Raw genomic sequence first — 26,893 nt, 5'->3', positions numbered from 1 at the left:
TGCGGATATCATAGACAGGTCGGCTGTCTATTCCCTGAGTCTCCCCACTTCACCAAACACCACAGCAAACCTGCTCAGGTGAGGATACATGTCATCACTTACTTCAATTGTGTTTTATAAAGCATTACATTTCAAAGGCATATAAATACATTTTGACATGTCTCAGTAAGAAAAGCACGGGTGTAAATGATAAACTTTATGATGGCTGAATTTCATTTAGCTGCTGTAGATTCAGGGTCCTGGCATTGTGTGTGCTGCATGACTGTCAAACTGTCATGGCTTAACAGGGCACTTGAAAAGAACAGAGCCATCGTTAATGTTGTTAGTAACACTTGTGCTTTTCCCTGTGTGACTATTAATAACATCTGCGGTGGAAAAAGGTCTGTTTTTCCAGACAATTATCTCCTGATTATCAAGTCACTGAAAAGGTTTAATGTGAAATCTGTTTCATGGAAAGGAAATTAAGTGATGCATTCAGTTTTAAAACTCTAAAGCTATCATTTGGTGTATAAAGCAAACAACATTAAAGTAATTTTAGCTAACTGAACACAAAAGTTACATGTAAAACCTCAAACAACATAAACACACAAAGAAAAGAGCAACTTAAAGAACATAAAAATACACATTCCTTTTCATGTAGGAGACGACTTTAAAATGTCTTCAGGTCTAAACTGCTGCTGATGTTGCTTTAATTTCCTGTAGATGGTGCAGGTGTACTGGCCTGTTAATGACAAAATATCTACCTCTGTTGGAGAAACTGCAGTCAATAATTCACGTTGTTAATTGCGTCACTGTGCCCACTTTGCAGACACTAATGAATATGTAGTGGTTAAAAGGAACACAGATTTCTTTACCGGACAGACATGCTTTAGAAAGCATGTAGCAACCACATTTTAAAACAGTCCTTCATATGTTGTAGAAAAAACTCACAGATTTCCCTCACTAGTCCTTAAGGAAATATTTTGAATAATTTTAGAGGCCTATGACGCAAAGTACTTTTCTTAGAAAGGCTAAAACTTCAGGGCTGAATTAAAGGGGGTAGGTCACATGTATTATTTTGTGATAAATACCCAGGGAGACTGTCCTCCCAAGAAAAACAACAGAATTATTTCAAGAAATACCCCAAAAAAGATGAACGTCAGGAAAAGTTCACATTCTACTAAAATACAAATTACACATGGGGTTTGGGCTAATGACCATATTTTAAGACTCAGTAACTGTAAATTTGACTAAAACAAAATTTTTGAGAGATAAAATCTATCCCACTGAAAATGTAATTGCACTGTTAGATGAATAAAGAAAATGTAATATTAGTAACAAGGGGTGGGAGCACTGGGGGGACTTGGACTCATGGCTCCAGTCTTTCTGTCTACAGCCCTGCTAATAGTGCGTTTCATCAAAGGAGCTCTCAGCCACCAACACGTAATACTTGATGATTTGTCTGTGTTGGCGCCCCCTATAAAAAACGAAGAGTTAATTACGACAGTAAATTCATATAGTCCAGCTGACCCTGTGAACACATAAAGTACAGTGTCACAATGCCTGAGCCATTATAAAGTGAATAATGACTCATTAATTGCGGGTCTATCTAGTAATAGTTATTACTTATGTTGTATATCCTTGTGTTTTCTCTTGTACTGACCTCTGTATATCTGCTTGTTTAATTTGGAAACCAGCCAGTGAAAAAAAGGCTGCACTAGAGGGGAGATTATCTTCAATGCTTTTTGTCTTATCGCTGGATAACCGAGTCTCTTGACATATATGGATAAACCCGTCACCCTGCAGTCTGACAATACAGTCCCAAAATAATCTGAGAGAGGAGGGCACAGCTGCTGCGCTGCGCCGCCGGGCTGTGCGCTGAGTGAAACGCTGCCGGCACATTTACCACCAGAAATGACCAAATTCAGCTATTCCGAATATTTATCGCAGTTTCGTAATGCAGGGGGCAAATTTACTAATGTTCAGTCGCGACTGCAAGGCGACAGCAGGAGAGGAGACAGTCAGGGCGACGTAACGACAGAGCCGGAGTGAGTCTTTATTGTTGTGAGCTGTTCGACACGGAGGCTGCGTGTGTGCGTGTGTGTGTGTGTGTGTAAGTGAGGTCTTATGTGTCAATAAAGAATATGAGTAAGACACATTTAATCATGTCTGGTTTAATAACCATCACTTAGATTACTCACTCATGTTAATTAAAGTCAAATAAATGTAGATAGTCATATAAATATAAAGCTCAGGGTCCATGGTTGCATCTAAATTAAACCCCTGTGCTGATAAATGTCTGAAATTACACTTTAATTTGTGTATATATATGTAATTTTCTACTCCTTTCAAGGGATGTGGACCAGGTGGTCTTTGCCATCAGGAGAGGGGATGTGGAGGCCATTAATGATCTGGCAACATCCACACCTCACAGCCTGATGAAGGAGAACAATGATGGGTGGATACCTTTGCACGATGCTGCATTCTGTGGACAGACTGAATGCTTGAAGACCCTTCTGAGGGGTATGACAGAAATTTGTTCAATTTGTAAGGGTAACCTACTGTTAGATGTATTCAAAGAGGGGTTTTAGGGCACTGTTTGTTCATTTTCAAAATGCTGAATGAGTCACTCACTGTGACTTTATGTGATATGTGTGCTTTCTACTTTAGCCCATCCAGGATCAGTTGACAAACGTACCTTACAGGAACAGACGGCCTTGCTGCTTGCTGTGTCTTGTGAACACTTGTCATGTGTGCGGTGCCTTCTAGAGACAGGTGCTGACCCTGACATTGGCAGTAAGAACAAAGAAACCCCTTTGTACAAAGGTACAGCATTAAATAATTGCTACACAACAGAACTATTTAGAAAAATAAAATATATACAGATAGTTATGTTACAGCAAGGTGGTGGCCAGATTTGACTCCATATCTTATGTGTCTTTGCAGCCTGTGAGTTGGAGAACGTGAATATGGTGAGCCTTATTCTCTCATATGGGGCCACCGTGAACCAGCGGTGTGGCCAGGGCTGGACGGCCCTCCATGAGGCCGTATCCAGGAACAACACAGAGATCTGTGAGCTACTAATAAGAGCCAGGGCCGTAATCAACCCCGCAAACACATACAGCATCACACCACTCACTGTAGCAGCTCAGCGAGGACAGATGAGGGCACTATGTTACCTTATTGGAAAAGGTATACTTTTATCTACTACTTACTTTTGATCTCCCTAATAATTTTGAAAAGGGTTTTAATGAAAGAATGTTTTTGTTCAGGTGCTGATGTGAACATGCAGACATGTGATGGTGTCACAGCACTGCATGAGGCCAGTAAAAATGGCCACAAGGAAATTGTAGCAGTGATGTTGACTAAAAATGCAGATGCCAACAAACCCACTAACTCAGGACTGCTGCCTCTACATGTTGCTGCCCAGTATGGACACCACGAGTAAGTTATGCTAAGTTGTTAATGAGGTATTATAATTGAAAACACTGTATTCAGATGCAACATTTGTGGTTATAATGTACAGTAATAGAGTTGTTATTATAAATAGTGTATTATGATAACAATTATAATTCTCTCTGTGTGTTGTCTTTAAGTATTTTTATTAAACATGTTTGTTTAACATGTTCAGGATTGTATCCCTGCTCGTCTCAGTGACAAGTCGAGCCAGGATTCGCCACAGTCGGATCAGCCCCCTCCACCTGGCAGCGGAGCACAACAGACACACAGTGGCAGCTGTGCTGCTCAAGACAGGTGCAGATGTAAATGCTAAACTGGCCCACAGTCACTCCATCCAGTATGCTGATGGACGTGCAACAGCCCTCAGCTTTGCTATTGCCAATGGCAGCACTGAGACAGCAGAGGTGTTACTGAACGCTGGCGCTAGTCTAAGTCTGGACCCAGTTAGTCCTCTATTGATGGCAGTACGGCAGGGCAGTGTCAGCACTGTGTCCTTACTGCTGGAGAGAGGGGCCGATGCCAACGCCAGAATCCCCTCTTACGCCACAACGTTTCCTACTGTTGTTGCACTCTGCATGAATAACCTGCCTCTCCTCAAGTGCCTTTTGGACAATGGCTGTGATGCCCTTTCCTGCTTCACCTGTACATATGGCAAGGCATGTCACCCAACATCAGCTGAATCCCATATAAGAACTTTTGGTGGTAATGGATATGATTTGCAGAGTGATGGCATGCTCCCTTTAAACTGCACTGAACCACCAGAAAAAGCAACACAGGTATGAAAAATAAGCAAAAACTATATTATGGATTTCAGAATAAGTGAAATCTATTTTGTTTTTTTAAATAATGTATCTTTTTTGTGATTCTTCTCCTCTTTAGTTCTGTGAGTGGATTTCAACATCACTTATGTGTAAATGGGCAGGACCGATTATAGATTTGATGCTGGAGCATGTCAGTCATGTTCAACTGTGCAGCAAGCTCACTGAACTCCTGGACAGTCGAGAAGAATGGCTCACTGTTAAGAAGAAGTTGTGTAAGTATAAAACAAAATCTTACACATTTACTTAAAACACTTCCATCCTTACAGCTTTCTATCTCTCTCTCTTTCATGCATGCATACAGACACAAAAGTAGCCTATAAAAATGCTAAATTGCATCCAATCCTCTTTGTCTTTCCATAGTGTCACCTCGTCCACTGCTGCACCTATGCAGGACAAGGATTCGGACCCAAGTGGGGACACAAAGACTGAGATCTCTCACAAGCCTACCTCTGCCAGACAGACTAATCAGATACCTGAACCTGACTGACTGACTTGAAGATTAACTTTAAGTAATATAAGCAGCAGAGCCGTGAATAGATTGTTCTTTTTTTTTAGCTGCATCTAATATCATGAATCTGTAAATGTTTTTTCAAAGCAATTCTCTATGTATAAGATATCTATTTATAAGACCTGTGATGTGTCAACATGTTTCTTTATTCTGTCTTCTTGAATGTTTTGTAGTTTCACAGAAGCCCTCAGTGAAAGGTAAAAACAATCTTATGCCCAAATGAGTTCTTAAGGGAAGTTGAATCATTTATTTAAAAATCAAAGTCATTGTATCAAATGTGTCTATCAAACATTACTTTGACAAAGAAAAGCAATCTATGTCCCACATTCTATTCTCATAGTTGAAAGAGGAAGCTAAAACAGGATGTCGTCTTTCATTTGCATGACCTTGAGTGCTTTGAAAAAAAAAAGTAGTTCTGTATGAACCTAAAAGTAGAAACCTTTTAACTTACTGTCAGCTTTCAGATACTTGGTGTCATCAGACTGGCATGAGAGAGAACATGATGAAGTTATTCTGCAAGTGCAATTTGGTCCTTTAGATTTAAACAACAAAAATAGATGACTAATTCCAATAAGTGCTTGGGGAAGTGTCTCATTTTCAAAACCTGAAAGAGAAAGAGTTGGCTGTGTAGAACAAAAATAATTAGTCCTATTTACACTTTTTTGTTTGATTGGTCCTTCAATATTCTCATTAAATGAACCCAAACACACTGAAGATTGGTGACTGGACGGTGGGCTTGGTCGGTATGGGTTTGACCACAACATGTGTGTGAATTTTCTGTCCATAAGGATGCTCTAGTCTCTCTGTCTCAGTCCCTGTTACCTTACTCCACAGTCCCAGGGGTGGATTGGGGACAACAATGTGACTGTGGAGGACCTGATGTCCGTGGTACTGGAACGGACAGCAGCCGCACATACTCACACAGTGGTGAGACGTCAGGTCCAATTTCAGCGTCTCTTTGTCCACAGAGCTGCGTCGACTGGACGCAGACAATGGGGGCTTTGCATCATCATCATAACCTCTTTTCCTCTTTTCATTTTCTCCACCCTCACTTGTGCCTGCGAGGCTTTTTTTCAATCCTAAATGTGAGTGCTCCCTCTTAGTCTGGGTCAGCTTAGGTTCCTCCCAGAAAGAGGCTGGTAGTTGGCGTTTCCTCATAGGCACCTGCTCCACAGCGCTCCCCGCGTTCTCCACATTTTGCGCATCTGAACCGGCCTTGTCTGCGACCTTCATACTCTGAACAGTCCCCATCGGTTTGGCACACCCATTCTCAGCAGATCTGTGCGTGTGGCATCTCGGGACTCTGGAGTACTTCTGAGAAAAACGCTTCAGTTGTTTCTGCAGATATTTCCTGTGGTCCACGGAGCGTCTGCATGGAGCTGATTTATCCAAGGCCGCCTTAATGTCGCTGGACGCCAGATTTACAAAATTCAGCAACGTCTTGACCTCACTGTCTGCATTTGCCATTTTTCCAAGACGTTCATTAAATTAATCCATGTTAAAATAAAAAAAAATAAAAAATAAAAGTTATAGTCCACAATCAAGATCTGAAAGGAAATCAGAAAACAAGTGTAAGCAGTGCGTAATTGCGTCTCTTTTTCTGCTTAAGAAATTCTGCAATTAGGCACAAATTGGATGTGATATATATCAATTTATATCACTTCATAAAGTAATAACCCTTCACCCACCACTGCTGGATGAATCCAGACTATCGCGAAGCCACAGTCCAAGCACAGATTTCTCTCCAGGCTGCAGTAGGAGCACTCCAACAAGTTGAATGAATATAAACTCCTTGTAGTTATGGTGCTTTCCTTGAACCAATCAGCGACCCCAGGCCCCTCACAATGCACCACAATCAGCCTCCAAGCGCCCTGGTATCGAATTCTTCACCACTGCAAATTGTTGTCATGGAGATCTGTTAAAAAAAAGAAGAAGAAAGAAAGAAAAAAAAGCCACTGAGGAGATGCGATATTTCTCTTACACGGTGATTTCTCCGCGTCGGACAAACATCTCTGAAAATCCGGATTGTGCATGAATAAAAATAAGTGCAAAGTCTGCAAAAAATATGCATGCGTTTTAACTTACACGGGAGCTATTTAAAGTTGAGTTTTTAGCATAGATACCCCTTATACCCTCCCCAAGAGTGATGTCAGCTGTAGGATTTGGTAGGGGGGGATCTAAAGAGTGCATAACCATGGAAAGGGGCTTGAACGCTCAAGAATCTTGTCTTTCTGTTTGCCCCCTCAATCGAGCGACACAAAGGCTGAATTACTCATTCAAACCTCGCAGGACAAAGGGAAAGGAGCTGGATAGCACTCCTGCATTTGTAGTCAAACATTTAGAGACTTAAATCGAGTCGTCATGAAGGAGAAAGAGTCGGACAAAGCCCATAGAATTGCCATCAGCAAACATTTTCCTGTGTCATATTATGGGGTCTCCATGGCTCCCTCTGGCCCGCGGACAATAGCACAAGTTTGCACACTCGAATACTGTCACCCTGCCAACGGCAACAAGGGCCCAAAACAGGACAATCCCCAGAGAAAGCATGGGCTCCGCGGGGAAGGTTGCAATAGAGGAGGAAAAGGGGACTTGTGAAATGCTAATTGAGCTTCATCCCCTTATTGAAGTGGGGAAAGAGTACCTATCGTTCCATTGAACAGCAGCAGCAGTGGAATGAGATGTGAGGAAACAGTTTGTCTGGTAAGTAACACCTCATGTCTGTGCTTTATGCTGCCCTCATATCATTTGGCCTGAATCAGTCTTTCTGCAGGCTATATGAAGGATACAGGCCATTTATTTTTGACTGAACTGGAGGCAACATGATTGATTGACCCATTCACTCAGCTTGGAGTTGTCTGATAAGAGCCCAGCCGGTCTATATGTGCTCTGACTGGTCTATTTTTTCAAGGCATCCCTCTTGTTGTGAAGAGGCAATGGGACCCTATTGTCTTCTTCTCTTCTTCTTCCCTTCACCTCTCTGTTTAGCTGAAAAGGGCCAATTAACAATGGGGCTCCCCTCCCCTGGCCTGTCACCCCACTCCTGTGCTTTTGAAGTGAGGGAGAATGAGAAAGAGGAAGCACAGTGGCATCCATATATCACGCCATGTGCCCATGTGCCGCATGTGTCCTTGCGCCAAGACAGGGGGATTCAACTTCTGAGTAATACTCAATGTTTTTCCTTCCTTTCTATATTCACCTTTCCACCATCAGTCCACCTAACATAGACACACACTCACATTAATACCTACAGACGATTTACAGTCTCTCCACCTAACTTGCATATCTTTGGTGAAAATTTGCAAGAGTTTGCTTGGGCCTGATGATGATGATGTACAATCACTTAATTTGCATACTGAAGTAGAACTCTCTTTTTACTAAGAAGTCTGCTGTCATGTGCACTCTGTCCATACAGGCTCCTTTACAAAACTGCTGTGATGCATATAAGGACTTTTTCTGTCACTTGTGTTATTTGCTCAAAAATAGCTAAAATTAGACTGGAAAACATTTTACTTATGCTCAAGGGGGAAATTAGGGGTTACAGCAGCACAGGAAACAGATCTGACAAAGATAAAAACAGATCACAGAAATTAAAAATAAGAAGAGCTGAGCCATAAATCAAAGTCTGTTAAAAGTATACAGTATCAGGGTTGGCAGATCTAATACTTCTCTATATGTCAAAGTAAAATGGGAATCAGATCTAAATATAGAAATATCTGAGGATGAACGAAATGCAACACACATCTATACATTCCAGGAAATGGAAGAAATTTGGTTGGAAGTATTGAATTTGTTTCTTCATCACAGCTCACATTAAAAATAAACCACTCCATATTCAACAGCAGTGTTGTTTGAGATTGTGTGGGCACATACATGCTAAACATCTCCACATCGTCAGATCATGTGAAAAGCTTAACATATCTTTAACCCTTAGAGACATTTTTGGTTATGCAATTCCTGAAGATATTAAATTAAGATGCGCATGATAAGTAATAGGATGTATATGTGATGAAAAAACTAACTTGGCCATTAGAAAGTGGATCAAGAAATGGTTTCCTTTGTTTTCAACTGTAGCATACAGTATATCTGTTTTGTTATGACTGAAAAGTGACAAAAGATACATAAACAAAATAAGTACAGACAATTATACAGCAAATAGAAAAGTATGACATGTGCAAAAGAAAATCCAACTTTAATTTCCTTACATTCCTCTATAATGAAACAATGTTCTGCAGTTTTTCAGGTATTTTGTGATGGGAAACCTTTCAGACTGAGAGACGCTCTGGGAAAGTTCTCTGAAGTTTAAATAACAACTCATTCTTCAATTTTTTCAATCTGATCTGTTAATGTTTTTATTCCAAGGACCTTGCCAGACGTTGACACTAGATGGCAATCCACCTCCACTGTGATGAAGCCCAACAGGACTGTTGTATTTAAAACGATATACAGATTGTAAAGCTTAATGCAGCTGAGTTAATCTTCTCTGAACATTAATGTTCCTTGATTGGCAGAGGGTATTTTTAAATGACTGTTAGTCGGAAGGAAACAATATGTGTGTTTGCAAAGATGTGAATGCTGATTCTCATCTTGGCAACAATAATCTCACTGAAAGACCACAGCAATTTTATTAAGAGGTTTTCTTATCTGAGTTTAAAAGGGCTGTGATGTATGTTGTGGCAGATTGCAGGTTGTTAGAATGAGCTAAGGCAGCAGGAAGGAACCGAGAGGATGTAGTGCTTTTCTCTTGTCAGATAATCGATACTGGGACAGACTGTAGGAGAGGATGGACGAGCTGAACTGCTGGGCAGACCATATGCCAAAGCCAGGTTTCTATACTTCAATAACTCTGGAAAAAAGGGGGTCTGCATTGTGTACGTGCAAATGCAGTTTAACAGCAGCTGTGGATTTTCCACTCTAAAAGTCATCCACAGCTCTTGTGCATGAGCTCACCCCATTACTGTCTGTGAAGAGCTGTTTGATAAGCAGGAGATGTGATAAACGCTCAGCCGCAACAAAAAGGCTGCAGAGCTCCATGCTGAATTCACTGATCTTAATCCAAAGTTGTTTGGAATAGTTGACTTATATGCTATTTGTGTTATTTGGAATATAAGCAGGATATGACACAATTGGCTGTTGCTTCTGTAATTTAAACCACAGGCAATACTTCCAAACAGAAGACAAATCCTGTGGGTGCAACGAATGAATGTGGACCTATGAAACATGAATAAGCAATGAAAATTACATGCGGCCTGTGCAGTAGGTTTGTATATTGAGCACAGAAACTATTCTGCAAAGCGCACGTCGGGGTTCAAGCATAGTTCAAGCAAAGTTCCCTGTGGAGGGTAGAGGAGGAGAAATTATTTAAACTGTGCAACCAATTAATCTATAGATTGCTTTCAAGATTAATTGTTTGGTGTATAAAGTGTACAAAAAAATGCCCCCACAATATCCTGAAGTCCATGCTGACATCTGCAAATGTCTTGTTTTGTCTCATCAACATGATTCAAAAGATCTTCACAATTAAGAATCAATAATTTGGTATTGTTTGCACTTTTTCTTGTAAAATGATACAGGCAAATCATTACAGTCATTTAATGTCAACAGACAATAGTGTTCTTAGTACTAGGACTAGTTCCTACTTTATGTAAATGTAGTGATGTAAAACAATTGTTTGATAAAGTATCCAAAATGATCCAAAAAGAAGTATTGTGTAGCAGCTCTTGTTCTTCCCTGCCTCCCCTGCACTTTTTAATGACACCAGGGCAAGCACTAAGGTTTTATTCCCACTGTCAGATAACTGTTTTAGTAAATCCCAATAAACAGTGCATGTCACGTTGGCATCCTAGTACCATGTACATGGCTGTGGGCTGTGGGGTAATTTCATAACTGTGCCTAGTGAAGACCACCAACATTATTATGCAACACTCTCTTCTTTAAAAACATTGCACTCTGATTCTTTGCACTCTGGCCTGCATCATCATCTCTTATAAACTATATCAGCAAGGTATAGTGACGAAAATAGAAATAAATGAAGCTGGGGTTTAAGAAATACATATCATATAAATGTCTTTGTGTTTCAGCATTACCAGTAAGTGCCAGGTTACATCAGTGCTGTTTATCTCAGCCTACTTTGGGACATTGGACCACAGAGTGTTCTAGCAGGCACACAGCACATCAAACACTGGGTATGGCAATGTTTTCAGTCGGTAGGCGTCTTGCACTCTCTCTCTCTCTCTCTCTCTCTCTCTCTCTCTCTCTCTCTCTCTCTCTCTCTCTCTCTCCACTTGACTTTAATTCGCTCTAGTACGCGTCATCCTTACGGACTCGCCTCCACGCATTGTGGGCTATTACTTTATCCCTGGACCACAATATAAAAAAAAAAACAAAAAAAACAAAAACAAACAAAACCCAACTGACATCACCTACGCCTTTCATAACCACGTCCCCTTCCCCCGTGCTTTTTGGGGACTTTTTGAGGAGCGGAGGGTGAATTGGTTTTGAGCACACGCTGTCAGGATGAGCTGATGTGAGCGCTGCATCAAGTGCGCGGTGGTGATGCTCCCGTATAAAACAGCCCGCTGTATTTTGGCACAGAGGGGAATGCATCAGTTTAACCCTCGGCTCTGCCCTCCGGACTCGCCCATACAGTATTCAGCCTAGATAAGTTGAGGGGATGTGTCAGTTTATTGTGAGGAATCCTGCCGCACGATATTCCTGAGGATCTCTCTGTCCGTTTTTTTTCTTCAACTTCGATGGCTTGAGTGGCCCATTTGCACTCATGCTTGCAGCCGAGGAGGGATGTAAGGTACGGGCCATCTACCGCCCTCACATTGCACAGAGTAGCGGCGTGATTCAGGTCGCTATCTGAGTGCCAATAAGCAAATAAACTACTTTCGAGATGTGAATGATCCGAGATTTGCTACTCATTCTGCCGGCTCGCCTGTCCTATGCTATCGACAACGGGATTTCAAGAGGAAAATGATTGTGGCATAAACTATTTCTGGAGACGCCTGTCACAGATATCGCCGCTGAATTGGACAGGGTGGATGGTTATTTCCCAAACAGTTAAAGCCTATGTATACTGCATTCATTTATTGGAAACGCTGCCTAGTATCTTCGAGAACAGCGCAAGAGGAATGCTGGTCCAAGATCTAATGCCATTTACTTTAAGTTTTTGGCCTTTTTTCTTCGGTCATTGCTTTCTCTCACTATTTTTACTCTCATGCCAGGTAAGTATCATATTCAGGCGCGCCACTTGTCAGTTTACGCATGAGAAGAGGTTACACCAATGTAGCAAGAGTTTGATTTAGTGGTTCACTACGGGGACGAACTGGGAAGCTGATGAGATTTGTCAAGTAACTTATTTGCTTATTAAAATATAGTTAATCTGTAATGCACTGTTTGTGTGTCTTCACCAGGTGTTGGGCTCACCAGTTCATGGTAAAACCTGTGTTTAGGAAATACAGACAGACATGCATGTATAGAGTTTCCTTGAAAGCATTAGAAAAATAGATATGTACAAGTACACACAGGCACATACAGAGAGAGAAACACTCAGCTCTCTTGTAGTGGGAACATGGAGTAGCCAACTGTGTTTTTATGATAACAATATTCAGTTATCCCACCAGGATCCCCGCAGCAGGCATATGTTAGTGATGAGTATTCTAACCTCTGCCCCGTGCTGCTGCCTACAGATAGTGGTGAGCTGTTGTTCACACGCACGCAGTGTTGCCAGGGTTCATGTGTAATGTGATCTGCTTGAGTTTCCAAGTCCACCCACACACACTCCTCGGGGCAGCCTGCTGCCCACTCTGTTGGTGGGTGGTTTCTTACAGGGAGTGGGCTGCAGCCATAGACGTGCTACTATTCTGCATGAACTACATACACAGCAGCCCCGGTGACAACAACACTGGAGCTTGTGATATGAAAAGAATGCTGAGAGGATATCCACAATGCTGCTAACTAAGAGGCTGCTGAGTGTTCAAACATCTCCATTTGTGCTGCACAGTGTTGTGCTGATGGTACTTGTGAGTAATGTGTTGAAGGACAGTGCCTCAGCCATTTCAATACCTTTGTGTTTTTCTTTCCCTCTCCATAAGGGAGAACTCCAGAGGTCATGTTCACGGACTGTGGCGGAGAAAGTTAGTGAACAGTGCCAGCTGGCATGCCACTGTAGAAGATACCCTCCCCTTCCTCCTCCTCCGCCTCCACCGCCTCCTCCGCGGCTACTGGGCACCACAGGTAATAATCCCAGCTTGCACTCCCAGGCTTCACACCTGTCTGGCTCCAGAACTGTCTGTCTCACTCTCAGTCTGCTCTCACCCCACAGTTGGATATCATTCCAAGCCAGACACAGGTGTTAAGTAACTGGCTATAGTCTGAAGAAACTGTTTTGAAGTGTTTCTTTTTGCACACAGGGGGAAAAATGTACCATCAATCCTCCGAGACTTACGTGTGAGTGCCCATGCTTAGGCGCAGTTTTTACACGTGTGCGTCTGTGCGTGTGATAGAGCCAGCAGGATGTTGACAGCTGAACACAAGACTAATTTATGCCGGGTCTAACCTTGGGGAGTACCCAGCTGCCTGTGAAATCCGTGCCTGCTGGGCTGCCAAGCACAGTGGTTCAGTGATAGGGTTTCCCCCGGAGGACCCCTGATTAAAACACAGATGAGTTAATTAAATTAGCTTTAATTTGATAGAGATAAGGGGCTAATGAACCAGCCCAGTAGTTCCAGCTTCGTTTTGAAGTTGAGCTGGCGGCAATAAGAGTGTGTGTGTTTGCAGTTCTGCATGTTAGAGTGCTTGTATACAACAAGCGAGCATATCTGTGAGGATGTAGTCTTTTTTACAGCAGACCTCCACCCCAAACCACCATCACCACCCTGAAACTCCCTCTTTGGTCCCACTCAGAGATGGTAAATCCATTGATAGATAGGCTAACATATTTCACTGGCCTGCTCTCTGAAAGTTGAGATGATTTGTTTGTAGTCTCAAGCACGTTAATGAACAGTGCACTGAGATATGGGACAGGCATTGCTGATGATGCAGCCATAGTGAGCTATTACTGTGACTCTTTAGACTCACTCCCCCTGAGCCCCTAATATTATGAGTGAGGAGGTGTACTTAATCATCAAAGTCTCACCAGACAGCGATGGAAAGGTTTTAATCAATCCATTCCAATTTTTTTTTTTCTTTCTAGTCAATTTAGATGTAGACCTCTTTTTTTCCCCTGACTCACTGTATGAGCTACCTATGTATCCAGAGTTATAGACCCTTCTGTGATTGATGTCAAGGTCACTGCATAAATGCTGCCAGGACCATCTGACTGTAAGCTAAGTGGGGGTTTGAATGCCCAATTATGTCCGACGCATGAGTGGAAGTCTGAGCACAGTATTCACACTGTTTGATGCCTCCATAAACAGCAGTATGTCACGAGAAATATGATAAATAGGCCTATTCCTATTCCTTTTAACTTTACACGGATTTGTTTGCAGTAGGTGGAGACATCATGAATAATTCAGATTACATTTTTTGCTTTAAACTGTAGTCTTTAAAAATGCCATGAATATGCATGGCTAACATGAAAAACTGGGACAATGGCTGAGACCTTATCTATCTGCTAAAAGTCTGACGAAATTGAGAAATTGGCAGTGCGAAGGAAGCGTCTGTGTGCTAAAAATGGTTTGCCTTCAAAGGAGCGTGCTTTATCACAATGAAGTAGATCCTTACCACTGACTGAATTAAATCCTACAGCCGTTGACAAAACGCAGGATTAGAAAATGGAAGTTTGGCTGAGAGGAGCTTTTAAATTCATAGTGACTTATGACGTACGCTGTGCAGGGGAGAGCCATGCCTTGTTATTTGCTCCGTCTAAATGTGCTGTGTTGGAAAAGAGTCCACAGCATTACTAAGGAGTATTTGTTGCTATGTTGTAAACCCTTCCTCTCATTCATGACCAAATAACTGTGAATGCAGGAGTTAGAAGTTTGTTATTGCATATGCAGTGCAGTGTATTTTTTTTCAAGACCATCAAACTGAAACAAACCACCCTTCAGATAGATAGATAAATATGCACATGACTAAACTGATTTATGGATTGTAGGGGTGCATTAAATGCTGCAGAAAGAGAAAAGAGGTCTGCATTACACACACAAAGTTGCTGATGCACATAATGTTATACAACATTCCTGGTGAGTGGTCTTACTCCACAGATCTAATGTGGAAAGAGCAGGAGGTTCGTGCAACAGTAATTGGTGTGGACAAGAGTGCTGGTGTAAGGAAGGCTGACGGGACCTTAAATGATTCATGGTGTCGGCTTGGATATCTTTGAACGTTGAACCTAAGACCTACAGAACAGGCGAGGACACGGCCGCTTCCCAACTCAGAGAGCAGGGAGAAAAATCTCTCCGTGGTGCTTCATTGTTTTGTGGTGTTACAGTTTAGATGATTGTATTTATGATATTCTTCTCATTCTCTTCTCCTGTATGCGTGTCTCTCTCCCCCTGCTCCCTCTTCTCTCCGTTTTGAAGTGGCAGAGCCCATGGTGCCCTTGTTGAGGCCCTGGTGGACGGAGATGGACATCATAGTGCTTGGAACGGTGGCCTGTGCCTCAGTTGTCTTCCTCCTCTCAGCCATCATCATCTGCTACAAGGCCATCAAGAGGTTGGATGTCACTATTTTATTTTCTGTCCCTTTTAGAACATATTCTTACTTATGACTGAAATATCTAAAAGTGAGAAAAAAAAGGAAATTGGAACTGTGCAAGTTACTCAGCATATCATGTGTAATTTGACCCATAGGAGAGTGTATCATTTCTCCTGGTTTCATTGTTAGAATGATTCAGAAAGATGACCCTACCATTACCCTCTGGGTCACTCTGAGGTCAGAGGTTAGATAATGGAATGGGTTGTAAATGTCATTGAGGATGATCCACTGCACTGAGTCATGCAGAAACATCCCACACTCTAAATTAATGTATTGAGGTGCATGATGACCTGACGTGACGATACTGTGTTGATTTTAATTTGCATAACTGTCTAAAGCTTCTTAGAATGGCAGCTGGGTTCATGGAAGTGAAAGCGGGAGGCAAGCAGATGAATCCCAAGACGCTGCTGTTGCAGCGGGAACTGTTTCCCCCATTTGGCTTATTAGAGAAAAGGCTGCGTGAGGTTTTAGCCCGCAGCACAACCCAGACCCAATTCTCTGTGTGACATTCTGGCAGCACGGTGTCACACATGCACTCTGACTTACACGTTAATGTTCTCAGACATTTAACAAACACAGATACACACGTCCACATCGTGCAAAGCACTGCACATGCACAGAGTGCCTCTCAGAGCAAACTTGTGTGCACCCATCCATAAATACACAACATCTTTACATACATATATACATCCTCTTGACATATTTACACACTCTATAAAATATGGCATAAATAGTGACTCTCACACACCCATATGAGAGTCGCCACAAATGTGTGTCCTAAATCAGGGAGCTACTTCTATGTTTTATTGATGTGTGTTTAAACAGATTTAGTATCATACCTTATTATATTTATGGGACTATATTAAGCCTGCATGCCAGATATGGCTTTCCTCAGCAGAACTCTATTTCTCCTTTCTTTAAACAACAAATAGGCAAAGTCAGGCAGCGGAAGTAATGGGTGGTTGGCTCAGGAATTCATTATGGCAATTCTCCAGCCCCCTGTGTAGCCAAGGGGCACCTTTTTTAATGCAGCAGTGGTAGCAAAGTGTTGTTGCAATATGGGCTCTAGCCCCAAACCCAAGTCATTATTTATGAATTAATTTGCGCAGTCATTCAGTCGCAGGCAACATCTTTTATACATGCAACCGGGTCGTGTCCTGAAGCTCTGTGGGCTCTAGACTGCAGACAATGTGCCACACCAAGCTGCCGTCCACTCTGAATGAGAAGGGGAAAATACACAGGTCCAGCCAGACTGGCTTCATTAGACATTCATTAGTCACCAGCCAATAGGATAGTAGTCCTAGGAAAAATGTAATTCCTTTAACATCTGTCATGGATGCTCTAATCATCTATGGTTCCTGAGAGGAAGGGAGAGGAAACAGCACAGCGAAAAGGACAGATAAAATGTTGTCTACCAAAGCAAGCAAAGGCAGTAATTGAGCATCTTTGTCAATAACAATGTGAGAGAGGATGTGTCAGTGAGAAAAACACAGCCAGTTATATATAGCCCTTCCAGCCCCTCAGTGCTCCGGGCTTTCCCAATGAAAATCAGCTGGCCGAGGGCCAGGGCCTGAGAACCACAGACAGCAGAGGAGCTAGGTCTGCAGGTCCCAGCCCTCCTGGCCTTTTGTTATTTTTTTATAATCTTTGTCTGCCACTCATCTGTCAGAAGCAAAGGGGCCTGGAAAAAACACTTCCATACAATTCTATTCAGAGTCCACAGCACCAGGGAGGCTGGTGTGTGCAAGCATAGAGAAGAGGATTCAGACACATGCTGCGTTTCAGTGTTGCTGTGCCATCCAAAGCAAAAGACATGATGCTGCAGTCCAGGCTGTCAGCCATCCAAGAAGCCAAAACAAACAAAACTCAAACCCACTGACTAATGAAGCTAGATGCTTTTCCTAATCACTTACTGCTCTGGGAGGCTTGTCCAAAGACGGATAATACATCACAGCAGTTCTGTCCAAGGGCAATACAGTACATCCAAAATACTGAACTAGAGATAGTATGCAATAAAAGGAAAAGACTTGTCAGGCAAAATGGTTTAAAATCCAGTATTTACTGATACATTATTAATCTCCTCTGTCACCTCTCTTATTTTCAAAATTACTATACCAGCACCATCAAAACCGATGACAGATTTTTACAGTCTGTTTTTTAATATTTTTTCTTTGAACCATAGCATGTTACTCTAATTTCCAGATGGTTGGAGTAATTGTAAACAGCTCAACACGTCCCAATTTCACCATGATCCATTCCCCAAACTTCAAACAGGAATGTGCGCTGTGATTGCACAGCTTTGATATGAAATATTCATCTAACCTGTGAAGTGTTGTGTTGCCACCTGCCATGTGTCAACAGCATGGTATCTATTATTGAAAGCCCGGGTAGAGGTCGGATTGAGGCCTGAGTGCTTGGCCCTGTGTGGTGGCCCCGAAGCGACATGGTCAGTGTGATTGGAGATTACAATCCAAGGAGAAATAAGCAAAGCTGAAGCACCTTCCAGCAAACTATAGATCACCAGTGTCAAACTGAACAGCAGCCCTTTTCAACATAACAGATGAAATATTGACCTCTTCAAAATATTACAAATTTGAAATCATTAGTGAGCCACAGGGACGTTACATAACATGAAATGAATATCAGCCCCCACAGACTTTCTTTTCTGAGTAGGAGAATTTCCAAAATGGCTGTAAACAATCCCGCCTGGCCCCTAGAGAAAATTTTGGTATATCCCTTCTCCCCTAGCTGCAGCTGCTTGAGCCAATCTTCTCCCCCGCAGCAGAATGTGTTTCCACCCCAGGGCCGGACTGTTTCCTTTCTCAGGCTTTCCCCGGGTCCCACAGGGACTCAGCAAGCAGCATCTGTCCTACATGGCCAGCATGTATCCCTGGTGTCCTGAGCTGTAGGACCCCTCCCAGCTGACAGAGTCCTACAGGAAGGCTTAGTCATAGACCCACATTTTGTTTACAGCTTTGCCCAAGTTCTCACATCACCTCCAACAACCCCAACCACTGATGCAGCTTGTGCGTATATTCGCATTAAGGCCACAAAGCCTGACATTTTTATTGGGAGACAAGCATTCTAATTCATTTAGCAGGGTTTTTTAATTAGCTGCCCACACAGATATATACAAATATGAAGACAGATATCATAACCAATCTAGGACGAAAGGAAAATCACACAAATAAAGCTTGAGTTAATAGTGAGAAGATTGTATTGTTTGTAGTGGAAACCCATTAAAGTCTGTATGTTTGATGTTTTTGAGCGTGACTTTGGTGAAAGATAAAAGTTCTTTCAGCTGATGGTTCCAAGCTGAGCAGGATTTCTGAGGAGCTCTGATGAAAACAGGAGAGTGGAGATGCATAGCACTGAAGTGACAGCTGAAAACAGCCCAGGCAGGAACAGGTGTAAGGGCTGACAGCACTAAGATGAGTGTTTAACAGGTGTGGCAAATTCTGATTGGCTTAAGTGAATGGGAGCAACCAAGAAAGACAGCTAATAAATTAAGTTGACAGCAGGAGAAATATGCATAATTGGGTGTGCACAAAAAAACTCCCAACAGAACAATTACCAATAATATTGTCAATATCTTAGACCAAAAAACAAAAACAAATCAACCATATCTGATAGGTTTGTACATTTATATGAAGTGAAATTTAAAGACAGTTTACAGTTTTACATTGGTTATCAGCAACTGTCACGGCAGTATGAACTGTTGTAATTTTCAACTCTGTCTTAAAACATTAATCAAGTGCCTGAAAGATCATTGACATAAGTTGGTTTTGCTGTAATAATTTATCCCAGCCATTTGAAGATCCCTTCATTATGTACTTTCAATGTAGAAAAGGGAGTGAAAATCCACTTTTGTGCAAAAATGTATTTAAAAGTTTATAAGAAGCTAATGTGAAACTTCAGCTGCCTGCATTAGTCAAATCAAGTTGATGTCTTTCAAAGTTAGTCTTTTTAGTGCCAAATTCCCTCTTTTTGTTGCCATTCCTCCACTGCAGCTCAACAATAAAACACTGTCTGTCGAGACACAAAGAGGGAATTTGTTTCTAAAAAGACAATAAGAGTGGAAGATAATCACTTTATTGGCTAATTCAGATGGCTGAAGCCCTATATAATCTTCCGAAAAACTTCCAAACACATTTTAGCTCAAAATGGGGACTGTGGATTTTGTCCACAATTACTGACAATATAAGCTAGAGATCTTTTAATGGTCAGTATGAACAGGAAGAATGATTACAGTGAACAAAACCTGTTTCAATGTTTATTTGGGCACCTCACTGTTATTTTACAGACCTGACAAATTGTCAACTTGTCCTTTAAAGCTTCAATTGTGAAGCACATGATACATTTTTATTGAGTGTGTCAAAGGTGTTAATTTATGTCTATGCCACATTTTGAGTCCATGGACAAAATAACAGAAACAACATAATCCACTATAGCATAACAGCAACACAAAATGCTGTCCTAACAAGAATTTAAAGTTTGAATGCCACAGTCCCAGTCTCTAACACAGTCTCAACAAAAATGAAACACTCTAAACTTCAAAAGATAATTTTGTTTTTGTATTACATTGCATTATGTCATGTATGAGCTCATTTTTCCCTGTCAGGATTCCCTTTCCACACGATGCCCAAGAAAGGAAAAGAACTGTGCTGGACTTGACTGAGAATGACTGTTTGTCAAAGTTGGACCGGCCAGGCAGGGACTTCAGAAGGAGAGGAGTGGAGACACTGAGCTAAGATGTTGCTCAAGGGTCCCCTGTGCCAGTGAAGGCACTGTACAGCGTTGAGTGGGACAATGACTGTACTAACTGTATTCAGATCTGTCTCTGAGTTACATAAGCCCGAGCAGGGGAGAGCAGCTGAGGGGGTCGGTACAGAAGCCACAGTACACTGGACAAATATAATAACCACAAAGGCACGAAGAGCGCATGAAAAGGGCTGCATTGAATGATACTGCTCTTCACAGGCCAGTAGCAGCAAGCGGATCATGCGCTGCAGCTTTATTTTGCACCAGAACGTACTCACACATAGAAAGGGCCAAGTATTACAACCAGTGTAGAGGGGGAATTTCACAGGAGGTTATGTATTGATGTTATTCCCAAGTTGTTTTGACAGCCACATACACACTCATTACTTAGGGGGAAGATTGTATCTACCAGTCAGAGTACGTAATTGTCTTATCCCCTGTGTTGCGATGTATCTTTCTCTCCTGTCTCCTTGCAAAAGTGACCTTTGAACATTGAGCTTATTAGAAAGGATCGCTGAGACCAACGCATCCACCCAGAGCAGTGCAAGAAATCAAATCTCCCTAAAGGTTAACCATCTAGAAACTCTGTTTAATGACATGGCCTTTAGCTGAGAGCGAGTGTAACGTCAAATCTCTCTTGTCAAAGATTAAAGCCTCACTTTATGAAAATGTTTATCTGCAGGAAACCACTACGGAAAGAAGAGAATGGGACAAGTCGTGGGGAATACGCCATGAGTATCCGTAACAAGAAGGCCATGGGTACCAACAACACTGTGGTATAGACTGTCTCCGGATAGACGCAGGAAGTGACATCACCATTATCGTCATTCACCTTACCCCAAATACAACAATCCCTTCTCACCCAGTATGCAACTGGATTTAACCCGAGGTTTTCAAATAGGTAAACCTTTCCTTTTTGCTTGGCATGTTGCCCGGACTGAAGATACCATTCAGCTCAAGAAGGGCTGTTAAAAAGATGGAAGGAAAAAAATATCAAGGCAGAAAGGACGGCAAGAAAGATCCACAAACCCCCATGGTGTCAAAAGTGGCACAGCAGGCTGAACATTATGCTCTTAGTAACAGCAAGTGTTGCTGACAGGCTGGTTGGCTGCTGGCTAGAGAGGGACTGTCTGCCAGTCTGCCGCAGATCCAGACCTCACACACACTGTTGACATCTGCAATGGAACAACAGACAATACAGAAGCCCTACAGTCCCATGGGGCGGCTAGACAGGACAGCCAATCACACACAATAAATAACATGCATGCAGTTTTTACAGAGAATGCAACATTTTTTATATTCCAATGCTCATACTGTCCATCTTTTGTTCTCCATTTTTGAGACAGATGCTTTGTGAGAGGCATGATTTGACTCTTGGTCCAGGCTCTGAGATGTGGATTCATCTGACTATGCAATTTAAAGAAATCCATATTTTAAAAAAAAAAAGAAGAAAAAAAAGAGGAGCGACGACATCAACGTGGGACGTTCTGGTTATTTTACCATGCCAAAAATGCCACTGAAGACTTATTCTCAGTGTAATATACTTCAGTCACTCATCTTCATCATTTATTTGCTCTATTTATTTACTTATCTACCTTTTGAATTTATTTTTCTACTTAAAAGGGGGAAAAACTGTCTTGTACATTCTTCACATCTTCACAAATCTTGATGAACGTCTTGAAGAATTCATTTTATTTCTTGATAGCTCTGTTTTTTTCTTAAGTGGATTATTTATAAAGCATATAATTCACTTGTGATGCTCCGATGCTTTAAGCCTGCTGTCAGTTTGTTGAGACACTGATGCAGAAAACACGCTTGCTCTGCAAACAGTTCTCGTATCAGTTGTTTTGTCACTGGGTGTTTCATATGCTTTTCTGTTTCCCTGAGACTTCAGCTAAAAAGTCAAGGGTCTCTAATATGTGCTATGTGAATGGGTGTTTTTCAACCATTATTTCTGTGCTGCTGCATATGTCAGTTCCCGTTTTTGATTGGTTCACATCACACGTCATCCGGTTAAATCAGTTTCAGGGTCTTGGGGTCAGCTAGATGCCTTCAGAGATCTTTTGTTTGGAATTGACAATCTTAATTTTTCTATCTGTGAAGAAGGGCTTAGCCCATCACTATAGAAACAGGGGACATGAGCCCAGGGCTGACCTGACTGGTGACAGACAGGAGACTTAGCCAATAGCCAGAGATCAGGTTGCACAGAGGATGGCCTCAGCAGAGATGTGTGTGTGACTCAATGCTGTCATAGTCATCCTCCACATCCCTGCTGGAAAAAAACACAACCGAGCTGAACTGGAGCATCACTCAACACTGCTCTGCTTTTTTTTCTTTCTTTTTTTTAACATTAAATCTGTGTGTGTGTATGCGTGCATGTGTGAGTGTGTGTGTGTTTGTGTTTGTGTGTGTGTGTGTGTGTGTGTGTGTGTGTGTGTGTGTGTGTGTGTGTGTGTGTGTGTGTGTGTGTGTGTGTGTGTGTGTCTGTCTGTCTGTCTGTCTGTCTGTCTGTCTGTCTGTCTGTCTGTCTGTCTGTCTGTCTGTCTGTCTGTGAGTGTGCATGCAGATGAGTGTACTCAGTTAGAGTGGGCTGTACTCTGTGGCTGTCAGTTAAGTATAGATATTGGCTAAACTGTTGAAAATTTGGAAAAACACATGCTTGCACCTAAACATGCACAGGTATTAGCTAACAGTATACCCCACCATGTACCTATATGAGAGAAATGATGGATGCATGAATGTAAATATTGATATTTAAATATCTGCCTTCTGGACTGTTAATTCATGTACAGTGTAACAGAACATATGTTTATACATAGTAAAACTTAAACAATGTGCTACCATTTAGAATTATGTCAATGTTGTCATGTTGATGGAGCAAGCCATTAATGTATATATGGCAATCAATAGTACAAACACAATTTATGCATTATATCAAACGGATAGAAAGATGTGCATAAGTTGATTTCATTGCTGAGTTTTTCAGTTGTAAATAAAACTGTACATAACAACAGACCTACAGTCTTCTCTGTTTTAAGCCCCTGCGGACATAAAGCTGTTATGCGACGGCAGACAAACTGGCCCATATGTGACGAAGGTGATAAAAGTGAATCTGTTATATTTAGCCTGCTGTGCCCATCCCGTCTGCTCTATGCTGTGTTTGCCGTTCATGTCTTGGGCAGAGCTGTGCTAGCCGTGTCCCCTGGGCCACTCCCCCCACCCCCCCTCCTATAGCGGAGGACATGTTCTCAGTCTGTCTCACACAGTGCATCTTTAATGAACTGCGATTACTAAGCGTACTCCACTCCATGGGAATTAATGATGCAAACATGAAAACTTATAGGTCACATATTGTGCTAGCTCTGGGCTCAATCAATAATAATGTCACATACAAAAAATTGGGTGAAGGATTTCTGCAGCAAAAGCAGGAACACAAATTGTATAACTGCTTCAACAGAATTAGGATTTTACAGGAAGCTAAAAGAATGGAGTAGATTCAAAACACCTCTGTCACTCACATTAAATCACATAGACATTTTCCCATTTCTATTTTAATTTGCACATTATGCTTAATGATGCGAAACAAGCAAGGGGGACAAACCTGTGGTATACAGGCTGATGCAGAAGAGCACTGAAGAGGAATGTCAATGAATTATAATGTGAATGTGGGGCCATAGAGTACTTTGCCATCCCTGCTTTAGATGTGCCACTTGATGGTAATGCCAATGGACACTCTGAGCAATTTAAACATTCATGCATTGTCCAGCCAGGGCACTGAGGATTTCACTGTAATAAAAGCAATGTGACAGCACTAGGCGGAGGGACCAGGGATTGTCACTGTCTCAACAAGCTTTACGAGTCTCTCAAAGGTATTTGCATGAAGCGAAAAGGATGCTGATACACAGATTCTCTAAATGTGGGTTCTTGAAATTCTTGTTCAAAACTACTAGTTATTTTGATCTGCTGCAGTCTGTACGAGACTACCTCCTTCAACCGGATCTTTAATCAAGGAATGTCACCAATGCACACACCTGCTGATACATCATGCTGGTGCTGTGAGTATGTATGCGTGTGTGGAACAGCTCGCACTGTCCTTTCAAAGCTGACCTTCACAATCTTTGAGGACCCACTCACACTCTGCCTGAGAGGCCTTTGGTCAGTGTTAATTACCCTCAGTACCTCCAGCTGCCTGCTCATCAGGTCAGCGCTCCCATATGGTCCTCCAGGAGGCAGCAGGCAGGAGGGCAGGGGCGGGGAAAGCGCTGGATACCTGTGGGACACTGATTACATAAGCTGCTGCTAATGAGAGAGGTTCTCTCGAAAAGGGCTGAGTTCAAACGATCACAACGGTGGCAGTGGCTGACAGATGCAACCCCAGAGCAAGGGGGACTTGATTAAACACACACACACACACACACCTGTGCACATGCAGGCACACATGCACATACACACCTGCACCTAGCATCACTGCAATACACATTCACACACAGCCACACAGCAGGAGAGGGGCTCTTTGATGAGCCAAGACTAGAGGTTGATGAGAAGGGGCACTGCAGCCTGATTCAGCTAGCTTGGGGTCACCGGGGAGTGTGTGTGTATGTGTATGTGTGTGTGTGTGTGTGTGTGTGTGTGTGTGTGTGTGTGTGTGTGTGTGTGTGTGTGTGTGTGTGTGTGTGTGTGTGTGTGTGTGTGTGTGTCTGCCAATATGTGTGTTCATTAGTCACATTGTGCTATATCATTATACTAGTGACTCATTGGCACACACCTCTCAACATGGTTCCACTTATTATTGCAGTGACTAAAAAAACTACAATTTTAATAGAAATATGCAAATCAAATTTGACTTATTTTTGTCCAATAAACCAATTTCTTCATGCAGAATACATTTATATCATCGGATCTAATTAATCTTAAAGCTTGATAATGAAATCCTTGCAGCAGTGAAGATCAAAACAAAGATTAATGTGCTGTTCGGCTTTCTAGCCCTGCTGTCATGTCATCTGTTATTCTCAGACAAGAGCTTCGTGGTAATGCGGTTAGACCTCACAACAATGCTTAATCATAACAAACCACATTAAGCCAAAGGTAATTGTGTTTGCTTGGTATATGCGTGGGCCAATCTGTTTTGCTGCTGCCAATGAAGAGGGGGATAGAGAAGAAGGGGTGGGGTGGGGGGGCATTACCACTTTGGGGAGGGGAGGGGGGCACAACCGAAATAGTCTTGTTTACCTCCAATGTCTGGCTCCACCTTATCGAGTTACAAAGCTGCTGCTGCAACTCAGATTGGCCTCTGATCGATCTGAGCTCTGATGGCGAGAGGCAGCATGACTGACAGTCTGACAAGGATCTCAGACGGGAGCTGGGTAATGCATGCCGTGTCATTTTCCCGGAGACACCTGAGGTTCAGTTCCTAGTCCGGAACAGTAAACAACAGAGCCGATTTTATCGCTCTGCCATCTGCATTATGGTAAATTGGACATTTTCCATATCAGTGTGGACATCAAAGGGCAGTAAATGTCACATTTGAATTCTGAAGGGGTCAGCAATTCATATGAAATGACAAGGTGTCTGAAAAACTCATTCTTTTATTATCCAGCTTGCAACCAAGCAACTTAAAAAGTGATCGAATAGGAATGTCAAAGAGTGAGCATATTTAAGATTCAACAAGCTTTCACACCCTCACTATCACTAACATGGATCTATAGAAATATTCTTAGTCATCTACTGACTCTTCAGATCTGTTGAATACAACAGTTAGGCACCTGATACAATTATCCCACACAAGTCTACCAAACCTTTAATTATTAGTTCCAGTCCTGGTACTTTAAAATAGCATAGATTTACTGTACATATACAAGTATCAAAGTAAACTGGAATTGATTTAGTCTGAATGAATCCCACACAGTATCAGTTTACATAAGAGTCCTTTGTTTTTTTGTGGGGGTGGGGTGGGTTTGGTCAGCCGGAGGTGGATGCATGCAGGTCTATGGACCCAGATGACCCCGAGTTGATCAAAGAGCAGGTCACATAGGGTAGAACTGTGAGGCAGCCTCAGATGACTGGATCTCCACCTGAGCCATCTTGAACTGGGTGCACTGCAGCCACTTGCGCAGAGCGAATGGTGGAGCTCCGGGCGTCTGGCCCTGCAGACACTGATGGTTCACCCGGTTCTGGATGGCTTGGAGACGCAGCTGCAGCCCAGCAGATAGGTGCTAAAGAAGGAATGAAGGGAAGATGTTGTAGTTTAAATCATCTAAAGAGTTGTTATTTACTTGTGTGGGATCATTCTGTATGGCAGAAAGCTTTAAAGGCCTTACCTTAAGGTTCGCCTGAATCATGGGTAGCCACATAGGAATTAGCTAAAGGGAAGAATAAAGCAATGGATGAGTTGTATTTTGGTTATCATATATGAATCATATGGAAAGAATTATTGTGAATTATAGTAAACCTTGACAAAGATGGTTGAGTTGCACTCCTGCAGGGCTTCCATTAGACTAATGACATGAAGACACACCATCTCTACCATCTGAGAGGGGGGGAAAAAATCCTCAACAAAAACTTAAATTTCATCCATCACAAGTTACAGTTTCCTTGACAAACATACTAGATGAAATTATTACAAAAGTAGAAATTAAACTCTCTCTTCATATTTCACATTTCATAT

The 26,893-nt window shown here is 42.1% G+C and overlaps 5 protein-coding genes across 8 annotated transcripts in view; 3 read left to right on the top strand and 2 right to left on the bottom strand.

Moving 5' to 3' along the window:
- Positions 1–4,785, top strand: part of LOC134000980 (ankyrin repeat and SOCS box protein 2-like) — a 4,829-nt gene extending 44 nt beyond the window's left edge. The window contains exons 1-8 of the mRNA XM_062440508.1: positions 1–78; positions 2,333–2,502; positions 2,650–2,805; positions 2,926–3,171; positions 3,252–3,423; positions 3,611–4,214; positions 4,318–4,471; positions 4,620–4,785. The exon at positions 1–78 is cut by the window's left edge and continues 44 nt beyond it. Coding sequence (XP_062296492.1) covers positions 1–78; positions 2,333–2,502; positions 2,650–2,805; positions 2,926–3,171; positions 3,252–3,423; positions 3,611–4,214; positions 4,318–4,471; positions 4,620–4,750 — 1,711 coding nt within the window. The 3' untranslated portion in view covers positions 4,751–4,785. The remainder of the gene's footprint in view (positions 79–2,332; positions 2,503–2,649; positions 2,806–2,925; positions 3,172–3,251; positions 3,424–3,610; positions 4,215–4,317; positions 4,472–4,619) is intronic.
- A 672-nt stretch (positions 4,786–5,457) lies between these two features.
- LOC134001383 (protein FAM181A-like) lies at positions 5,458–6,234 on the bottom strand. The gene has a single exon (XM_062440972.1). It carries the CDS (start codon positions 6,232–6,234, stop codon positions 5,458–5,460), a length of 777 nt encoding a protein of 258 aa, XP_062296956.1.
- A 5,239-nt stretch (positions 6,235–11,473) lies between these two features.
- Positions 11,474–21,480, top strand: prima1 (proline rich membrane anchor 1). Of its 2 annotated transcripts, none has more exons than XM_062440736.1 (4): positions 11,474–11,569; positions 12,864–13,005; positions 15,294–15,426; positions 20,912–21,480. In XM_062440736.1, exons 1-4 carry the CDS (start codon positions 11,543–11,545, stop codon positions 21,009–21,011), a joined length of 402 nt encoding a protein of 133 aa, XP_062296720.1. In that variant the 5' UTR covers positions 11,474–11,542; the 3' UTR covers positions 21,012–21,480. The 2 variants fall into 2 exon arrangements, with proteins under 2 accessions (XP_062296720.1, XP_062296718.1); XM_062440734.1 differs by lacking the exon at positions 11,474–11,569 and adding an exon at positions 11,712–11,993.
- Positions 21,481–25,035: 3,555 nt separating this feature from the next.
- Positions 25,036–26,893, top strand: part of LOC134000550 (inositol-tetrakisphosphate 1-kinase-like) — a 100,535-nt gene continuing 98,677 nt past the window's right edge. The window contains exon 1 of the mRNA XM_062439917.1: positions 25,036–25,040. The gene's annotated coding sequence lies outside the window, so the exon portion shown is untranslated. The remainder of the gene's footprint in view (positions 25,041–26,893) is intronic.
- LOC134000897 (protein unc-79 homolog) overlaps positions 26,248–26,893 on the bottom strand; it is a 33,984-nt gene continuing 33,338 nt past the window's right edge. For all 3 annotated transcript variants that reach the window (XM_062440404.1, XM_062440405.1, XM_062440406.1), the window contains 3 exons: positions 26,678–26,755; positions 26,547–26,588; positions 26,248–26,441 (listed from right to left, as the gene is read on the bottom strand). In XM_062440404.1, coding sequence (XP_062296388.1) covers positions 26,253–26,441; positions 26,547–26,588; positions 26,678–26,755 — 309 coding nt within the window. In that variant the 3' untranslated portion in view covers positions 26,248–26,252. The remainder of the gene's footprint in view (positions 26,442–26,546; positions 26,589–26,677; positions 26,756–26,893) is intronic.

The sequence above is a fragment of the Scomber scombrus genome, chromosome 19 (genome assembly GCF_963691925.1).
Source record: "Scomber scombrus chromosome 19, fScoSco1.1, whole genome shotgun sequence".
Lineage (NCBI taxonomy): Eukaryota > Metazoa > Chordata > Actinopteri > Scombriformes > Scombridae > Scomber > Scomber scombrus.
This window is presented reverse-complemented; position numbering and strand designations above follow the sequence as displayed.